The following is an 8,743-nucleotide window of genomic DNA, read 5'->3' as shown; positions in this document are numbered from 1 at the left end:
TTGTTTATTCCAAGCAGAAGCATCAAGAAGCCTGTGGGCATGCTCTGGGATATCCCTCTCTAATGACACTAATGGACCTCGGAAGGTATTTTAAAACAGATTTATTTAGGTATTTACTTCTCTACTTTCTTATCCTACCTATTTTTTGAACACATAGACACTGTGTTGTCTTTATCTCAGGACTTTTCCAGATTTTGACTTGTGTATTTCTACATGTGGGTGTTTGCTTTTATGTGCATATGTATTATATAGCGTAAGATTATATATGTAATGCATGCATCATACACATATAGACATTCTTCGTAGGCTCAGAAAAGGGTCGTCTCTGTGATGTAAATTTATGTATGGTTATAAAATTAGCTCATGGACTCAATTTGCCAATTTCTTTCTTTCTTTTCTTTTTTAGACAGAATCTTTCTGTGTTGCTCAAACCTGGCCTTGACTGCTCTGTCTTCACGTCTCGGCCTCCTGGTCATTGGAGTTGCAAGCACAGCTGTATCTAGCTTTGATGGGCATTTCAGCTCGAGTTCTTAATCTGTCACCGGAGAACAGCTGCCATTCTATTGACTGCTGGACTAGAACTTCCGTGACAACGGGCGGCAAATGAGGCCTGCGTTAGTGTTCTGGTTTCTAGGGTTGCCTACCGGGAGCTCTGTAGTGAAATGAGGTAGAAGTGACCCAGATCTCACAGCTGAATGCCTACCCATTTTGATTAGAGTCAACTTACCCCCTTTCTGTCAAAACTGGATGTGATATATTTTGTTGAGGACTTGTACATTTTCGGCATTTCTCATGTTTTGAATCTGTGTCAGAGATGCTGATCGAATTTGTTCATCTGTTTGTACTGGAGGCTTTATGATGTGGGGAATAATTGGGCTTTAGAGTCAGACATATCAGGCGTTAAATTCCAGTTGCTTTAGTAATTAAGTTCATAATTTTGAGAACACTTCATAGCTTAAGCAACTTGGCTCATGTAGTTATGTGGTATCTTTTTGAGAATTCTATGAGTTTTGAGGGATAGGAGAGAAGATGGATGTTAAAGGCAGACAAGCACTTAGGATGCTTGCTCCAATGCTGCCTTCATCTGGTACTTCAACAATAAAAAAATTCCTCTATTTCAAAATACAAGGAATGAATGTCAAACACTAGCATCAATAAAGAACACATAAGGCCAGGGAAATACAGTTTATTAGAAACCCATCTGGAGATTATTTTGCCTCTGAAAATACATAGTGCAAGAAATAAGATCCTAGAAACAACATGACCCAACATGCCATAATTTGAAATCTTAAGGATTTCAATAACATTTTCATAAGGGAAGAATTCACCTGTTCAAATGAATCAAATGACTATTGATCCAGTTTGCCTAAGCAAATTTCTTAGCTTTCTGGCCATTAAAATCAAAGGTCGGGTTTTCATAGCCTAGACCATCTGCCCACGAATGTGACAGTGGTTAGGCAGCTCCTGGGGTCTTCAGTATCAGTCTCTGAGCAAGGGAGCCACAGGTCAGCAGCAACTTGGGGTGCAGGGATCCTCACAGCCAGGCTGCACATAGGTGGTGAGGTTGACGGTCAGCAGGTCTGGGGTTGGGTGGCAGGAGTTGAGCAGGAAGCAGGTGGGCACACAGGGCTGAGGGATGTGGCAGGGTGGGGGACAGTTGTCACAGCAGGTGGGCTCCAGTTGCCAGATGGTGTGTGGGCAGGTGCTGGGCAGGCAGACTCCACAGCGGCAGGACTTGTCTGAGGAGCAGATGGTGGTGGCAGGGCCGGTGGGGACGCTGCAGCAGCGGGCAACACAGCAAGCCATGGTGATGGTGTCTGGTTGGCTTTGGTTCAGTGCAAAGATGAGGTTCAAATGCTTCCTCTCAGTCTGGACTCTTTTATACCCTCCCCAGGGAGCAAGAGTCCAATCAGAAAGCTTCCTTCTTACCCTGGTTTTGTTTATGACACCCTTTTCCACAAAGGTTATCTAATCAGTTTGGCATTTTCGTTTCTATTAAGAGTCCTGCCCTTGTTAATTCAATTGCAGTTTTGAGTCATGGAGCCATAATTTTTGTCATAAGATTGTCACATTTGATCCTTACAGCATCTGACATACCCAATCTGGTATGAGTTACAAGTAATTTGACCAAGTGACGATTCATGCACATTTTTAGGGTTTAAAATTCCCTTCCCTCTTCTTAATTTTAAATTATCTACTTATTTACAAATATAAATATTTCATCTGAAAATATAATCTTCAAACTTTTTTATTTATTGATAATAAAATTCAGGCCCTCCTAATCAAGCAATGGGACAGACAGGATGGTATGGGCTAGATGTTTTTTCATTGTTTGAAATAAGTGATTCTCTATCTTCCTTCCTTCCTTTCTTTCTTTCTTCTTTCTTTTTTTTTGTCTAGTGATATTTCAAAGGAAGTGTTACATCTTATTTTTTCCACAATGTCTCTTTTCTTAAAGGTGAGCCAAAGTATAAAAACCACTGGAAAAATTAAAAACAAAACCAAAAACAGAAAACAAAAAACAAACAAACAAAAGCTCACTTGCTGTCCTTGATCAGATGTTTCATGAAAAGAAAGCTAAGCTAATTCATTCTCACATGAATGACATGCACACTTTTAAGTAAGACAAAATGAGATTCAGAAGGAGAAATCACGTGATTCACAGTTAACAGCAGGCTTAAGATGGCGACTGGGAAAGCAATGTAGAATGAAGGACGTCATTAAAAAGTGTTTGTTATGGTTTTCCACCTGCATGTTTGTTTGTTTCCCCCTCTCGGATCTTCAGCTGGATAGTAAATTCCTCTGAGATGCCTTCCACAACCTTCTTCATCTCAGCTGTCCTTGCTTTGTCTTCCTATATCTGAAGATGAGGCCCAACAATGTCTAATGTGCAATAGTTGACTGTTCTGCGGTTGCCACATGTTTCTTTAGTACAAAGCATTCAGCCGGTGGGATCTGAATGCACAACTTATTGGATGGAAAATGATTTTTGGTTAAGCACAAAGTACTGATTCCTCGGTGAGTGTTTTCAATCAACACAGCATGTCTGAAAGAAGAGGAAGGACTGGAAAAGCATTAGACGCTGCCACTGTGAAGTGTCACGCATTCCGTGTACAAAGAGCAGGTGGTTTGGTTTTGGTTTGAATACTGTGTTTTTCGTAAATAAAAATGTTCTCTCTGTCATTGCACTCAGCGTGCTGCTTTAGCTTAAAGTATCCCGCCCTAGCTCTCTGCGTCTCAACCCGTTCTCGTTCTCGGGGCTTTGGCCCACCGAGCCTCCTTTATAAATGAACCCTTCCAGATGTTTTCACAGTTTTCTATGCGATCAAGTTGACCTTGCTTCCTTCTGCCCCGCCTTACAGTTTCCCTTCCTTTTCTCTTTCTCATGCCAGTGAGAGGCCCTTGCATGGGAACTGTATCCTTAGCCTTGTGTATCTCCTGCAGGCTCTGGAGAAGATGCCTGGGACATCAGAGGCATCTGAGAAATGCTTGGAATGTGAGTGTGTTGATGTCTAATGACAGCCTGTCTGTGTCTTTAAGGACACAGTTGAGTTGTTTAAATAGTCAGGGAAAACAAAACATAAAGGTTGATGTTGATCTTGAAATCTAAACCAATTCTACGCTTGGTGTGAATGTGTTTTACCGCTCAGGCAATGTTCTTCAGGATCTGTATATCCCTGTGTGGTTTCCTTGCAGCTATGAGATTTATGTTGATGCCATTGGAAAGCATCATTCTGCTGTACACCTACCTTGCAGCTTCATGATGCATGTGTCAAGAGTCCCTTGGTAATTATAGCATTAAACACGGAGACAGCACAGGACTTGGGGGGTAGTGGCATTTATTTACTTTTAAAATAAGTAGATCCATGATTGTGAATTTTTTCCATTTCTCTGAAATCATTGTTCAAAACACGGAAAGAATCTGTCTGCAAAAATGAAGTCCCAGAGTCAAAGCATCTTCTAGAGTGCCTAACTAAACCCTTTGCTAAAGAGCTCTTAGTGTCCGCCATTGCAGATCCTTAGGGCAAGGTGGGTAAGCTCTTTAAATGCCTTCATTTAGCAGCAGGAGAGTTTACAAGCACAAGGTTGGACACAGGTGGAAACAGAGATACCTTTCAGGTCTGGGGCAGGGTAGCCCTTGTCGAGCAGCCAACATGAGGACACATAGGAATCAGGCACACAGCAGGGTGGGGGGCAAGCGACACAGCAGGCGGGCTGAAGGAGACTGATCCTGTGTGGGCAGGTGCTGGGCAGGCAGACTCCACACGGACCATATATGTCTGAGGAACAGAGGGTGGTGGCCGGGCCCAGGGGTACGCTGTGGCATCCTTGGAGATAGGAATTGCAGCCAGTCATGGTGACGGTGGATCAGGTTTTCTTGCTGAGGAAGGCGTTCTTCCACAAAGTCGGCTTGGGAGGGACTTTTATACCTACCTATTTCGGGGAACGTGGCCTCTGCCTTCAGCTGCTTCCTTGTTGATGTTTGCACAACCCCACACAAATAACGCAGTATCTTCTTGTATCAGCCACGGGACACACACTCCTGAAGTTTTATTTGGTTGTGTTGCTTCATTCAAACTTGCTTCCTGCTACAGTTTCAAAATGGTGTGAGTGTCGTTCTCCTTTTGTTCAATATATTAGCCTGCTTGGGTTTATCCTTACTTTCTTCTTGTTCATCCCCTAGAATTTCTTCCTCTAAGTCATCTACACTAAGTGTAAAGTGTCAAGAGTGATGTTCTCAAGAACTAAGAAAGCATCCTTCTCAAACTATGCACCCCTGATGCATTTAGGAACCTGTAGGGCTCTTCTTTTTCTATCAGATGCACAGTGGCATTTGTGCATGAATCTGAGCGAATTAATAAATATTGAAAACACACAACATGATTGTGCTTGGCGATGACAGAACTTACTAGATGATTTTCTATATATTAGCACTACATCATCTAGACATGCAAGTAAATATGAATATGAACAAGCCTTTAGTTTTACAAGGAATTGGTTACTTTAATTACAGATTGAAAAAGATTAAAATCTAGGCCCTTGGGACGATAGTTGGTCTGAGAAATATGAGTATGCATTTTTTTTTTTTTTTTGCAAAGCAATTTGAAAAGTTTTTGCTTTTTATGAAAACCAAACTGCTGACCGGTCACTTCTGTTGTTCAAAGCTACATTCAGTGCTGACAATGATCAGTCAGACAGACAGACACCATTTCCAAGTTCCTTCCATCCGGTGTAATTGTTGGAATACTAACACTTCATGGTTTAGGTTAGTGCGTGACCACAGTAAAGGTGAGTCAATTCATTCACTGGAAAAGTGTGTGTGTGTTGATGTCACAATATACCAATACTTATAAATTGATGAGCAAAGAAATGAAGTAATTAAAAATACTTAGGAAAGCCATTTGGGAGAACATGCGTGTTTCTCAAAATGAATGAATGTCTTTTTGGAGGGAAAACTGGGACCAGCTGGTGGAAGTCACAGTGAGAGGCTCTCCTGGGACAACTGGTTACTGTGGATGAGGAGGCCTTTATTCTTCGGGTTATCCAGACCTTATTACAGTGCTGAGACATAAGCAGAAGATGGAAAAATAACAAGGAAAACTAGATTGTAGAATACCAGGCTACATATAGCAGGGAGTAAGGGAAGGAGGGAGGGAGGGAAGAAAAAAGGGAGGGAGGCAGGGAAAAAGGAAGAGAGGGAGGGAGGGAATGAGGGAGGTAGGGAGAGAGAGGCCACAAAGTCCCCAAGGTAAGAAAACATTCAACTCTACAATTAGATTTCAGCAATCTGGGTGCTTTGTGGAGAGCTCTTACTGTATTTAGATTGCTCATCAAAACTAAGGAAATGGCATAGTGGTCAACACAGAAATTTTTTTTCCCAAGAGGAACGTATATTTTGTGCTGTCAGAACTTTGTTGCCAATTCTGTAGTATAAAGAATATTTCACTTTGGCCTAATGCATTATGGATATTTCAGTCATGTGATAGTATAAGTCACCTGAGCCAGTCAACTTCTAAGCACAGTTGAGGCTGCTGTGAACTCAGCGGAACCTCACTTAAGGGGGCAAGAAACAGTAAATGCTGATATCCACATAAAAATGATTATTCTGGAAGATATCAACTATCCATACCTCTTCCCTACAACTTTTCAAGGGCAGAAACTTTTGCTTATTCCCTTTTGCAACTAATATCTGAACAATGAGTGCTTAGCTGATGTAAATGTGTAAATTACGGCCCAGGGAGCTCAAACCATAAGAATTCTGATAAAAATGATGTCTGACCATGACAGCAGCTTCATGTCCAGTGTCTTTACCATGGTGTTGTTGATTTATATGTCATGGGCCTTTGATTACCCTATGTTTGATGCTAAGTAATTTCTACTTATTGATACAGTTAGAAGTATTTTATCCAAGATAGGCCATATGCACACAAATGTTTGCTCACAGGCACACACTTACACATTTTTAACCTTTTCCAAGCAAACCAGCTCTAAATGCTAAAGCTTTTTCACATTTACTATTTTCCTACTCCAAAGGGGAAAAAATGAAACACAATACAAAATTTTAAGCTCCTATTTACTTAGATTTAGTAGTTTAGATCTAATTTCATGATGTCTTTCCCCTCCGGACATCAGAGCCTGGAAGGATGGCTAACTCTCCCCAGTTGTTCTCCAGAAAATGCCTGTCTATGAGGCTAATTTATGAAAACAAAATAGAAACAGGAAGGCATGGTCAAGTTCATTAGGGAGAAGTCCACACTCTACTGTTTTATTACAAAGTCATGGCACATTCTAGCATAATGAAGTCTCCTAGAAGCCCTCCTGTGAGGAGTGCAGCGCTCCATAGACTCATCCGTGGGTGCATTGACTTGTTTATAAGAGTTTGGAATTTCAAAGTAACCTCCCTTGTGAGCCTAAAACTTTTGTTGCCTATGAGTAAGGGGGTAGAAATTATTTTCACATGCCAGCACAAGGAAGAAACGAGGGTTGAATAAAAAAATAGAACATTATATTTATGTCTAGATTCTCCGTGGCACAGTGGATAGCTCCAGAAATATTCATTAAGTGGAAAGATCCTAGAAAAGAACCTGCTGAAGTTCTCAGGGCCCCCTAGCAGTGGGACCAGGATCTATCCCTAGTGCATGAGCTGGCTTTCTGAAGCCCATTCCATATGGTGGGATGCCTTGCTCAACCTTGATGCAGTTGGGAGGGGCTTGTACTGTCTCAGCTAAATGTAGCAGGCTTTGTTTGACTTCCCAAGGGAGGCCTTACCCTTCCTAAGGAGGGGATGGGGGTGGTTTGGGGAGGACAGTGATAGGAGAGGAGGGAAAACTGTGGTTGTTATTCAAATGAATAAAAATAATAAATATATACAAAGAAGATTTCTCACTGTGTTTGGATGGCCCTTGGGCTGCATAACAAACTGCTTTCAGGTAGAACTTGGCATTCTACTTTCCCTAAGAGGAAACACAGAAATAAACAGCTACGAGGCCACGAATGCTAAGCCAGAATGAACTTTATTAATGAATAGTCCAAATGGTAGCTCTCAAAAAGGAGGGACAGAGCCTAAAAGAGAGAAGGCGACCATCTGTGCCCAAAGGGACAAAGTCTGGGGAGCCTAAGCATGGTCCATGGGCTTCTGCTCCTGGGCCCTGGGGTTGATTAAGCCGGGATGCAGGCAGAAGTAGTGGCAGAAGAGCAGGTGATGGGGGAGGATGCTGAGAAGCCAGGCCCCTGAACCTGGGAGCAGGGCTTAACAACAGGGCTCACAGGGATTCTCACAGCCAGGCTGGACGAAGGTGGTCAGGTTGATGCCGCTCAGGCCAGGAGTTGGGTGACAAGAGTTGAGCAGCCAGCAGGTTGGCGCGTACACTTCAGGTTGGCAGCAGGGTGGGGGGCAGGGGTCACAGCAGGTGGGCTGCAGGAGGCTGATCTCATGTGGGCAGGTGCTGGGCAGGCAGACTCCACAGCGGCAGGACTTGTCAGAGGAGCAGATGGTGGTGGCAGGGCCGGTGGGGACGCTGCAGCAGCGGGCAACACAGCAAGCCATGGCTTTGGGAGTTGGGTTGTGGTTGGGTTGAGAGGAGAAGTCAGTTGATGTGTGGATGCTCCCGACTTGTGCCCTGGCTCTTATATACCCGCCTCCCTGGGCGTCAACCCCATTGCCAAGGCATTTCCCCCATGTTTCAGTTTACGGCTGCTTCCATAAAATCCATCTAATTACTTAAGTGTTTATTACCTAAGACACATTCCATACCTCATAAAAGGGATTCAGGTTGTTTGGCTGTCAAATGAGGACTCCTCACACTGGCCAGTTGTCATTGCGCAGACAGCTTCATCATTTTAGTCTTCAAAGGCGCAGAGCCATTATCTTCCAATCATTACGCACCACTAATAGTGGCGTGGAATGGCAGGTATCTGCAGCACTTCCCTGTGCTCCGTGTCTCTTTTACAGATGAACACTTCACTGGCTTTTGGGTTTCTCTTCTTCCAGCCACCATGAGTTTCCATGAGACAGTTTCGGCTCTCTGACTGAAAAAGTAAGAGAAAAAAAAGTTATGTCTTGTGGCTCCAAGAAGTTGAGTCCAAAAGGACTGGATGGAGTCTATGGGAAGTAGGTTGGGGAATGTGCAAAGAAGTAATTTTCTACAGAATTCTAGAAAATCATTAGTTTTCTATCCCCTTGTACATGCGTTGATCGAAGACTTGGGAGGGGTATGTGGGTGGCCACGAAGGACCGTAAGGG

General features: G+C 43.1%; 3 protein-coding genes across 3 annotated transcripts; all 3 read right to left on the bottom strand.

Annotated features, from left to right (window-relative positions):
* Window positions 1-1,172: 1,172 nt before the first annotated feature.
* LOC125410857 (keratin-associated protein 3-2) lies at window positions 1,173-1,830 on the bottom strand. The gene has a single exon (XM_048450605.3). The coding sequence runs from the start codon at window positions 1,804-1,806 to the stop codon at window positions 1,507-1,509; it is 300 nt and encodes a 99-aa protein (XP_048306562.1). The 5' UTR covers window positions 1,807-1,830; the 3' UTR covers window positions 1,173-1,506.
* Window positions 1,831-4,056: 2,226 nt separating this feature from the next.
* Window positions 4,057-4,356, bottom strand: LOC146893286 (keratin-associated protein 3-1-like). The gene has a single exon (XM_085694362.2). The coding sequence runs from the start codon at window positions 4,354-4,356 to the stop codon at window positions 4,057-4,059; it is 300 nt and encodes a 99-aa protein (XP_085550488.2).
* A 3,154-nt stretch (window positions 4,357-7,510) lies between these two features.
* On the bottom strand, window positions 7,511-8,085 carry Krtap3-1 (keratin associated protein 3-1). Its single transcript, XM_048450604.3, has one exon. The coding sequence runs from the start codon at window positions 8,045-8,047 to the stop codon at window positions 7,751-7,753; it is 297 nt and encodes a 98-aa protein (XP_048306561.1). The 5' UTR covers window positions 8,048-8,085; the 3' UTR covers window positions 7,511-7,750.
* Window positions 8,086-8,743: the final 658 nt, after the last annotated feature.

The sequence above is a fragment of the Myodes glareolus genome, chromosome 9 (genome assembly GCF_982192425.1).
Source record: "Myodes glareolus chromosome 9, mMyoGla1.1, whole genome shotgun sequence".
NCBI lineage: Eukaryota > Metazoa > Chordata > Mammalia > Rodentia > Cricetidae > Myodes > Myodes glareolus.
Note: the sequence above shows the minus strand (reverse complement) of the source record. Positions and strands in the feature narration are given on the sequence as shown.

Excerpts from the sequence above, each read along its gene's own strand:
- Krtap3-1 (XM_048450604.3), bottom strand. The coding sequence starts at position 8,047 with ATGGCTTGCTGTGTTGCCCGCTGCTGCAGCGTCCCCACCGGCCCTGCC.
- LOC146893286 (XM_085694362.2), bottom strand. The coding sequence starts at position 4,356 with ATGACTGGCTGCAATTCCTATCTCCAAGGATGCCACAGCGTACCCCTG.
- LOC125410857 (XM_048450605.3), bottom strand. The coding sequence starts at position 1,806 with ATGGCTTGCTGTGTTGCCCGCTGCTGCAGCGTCCCCACCGGCCCTGCC.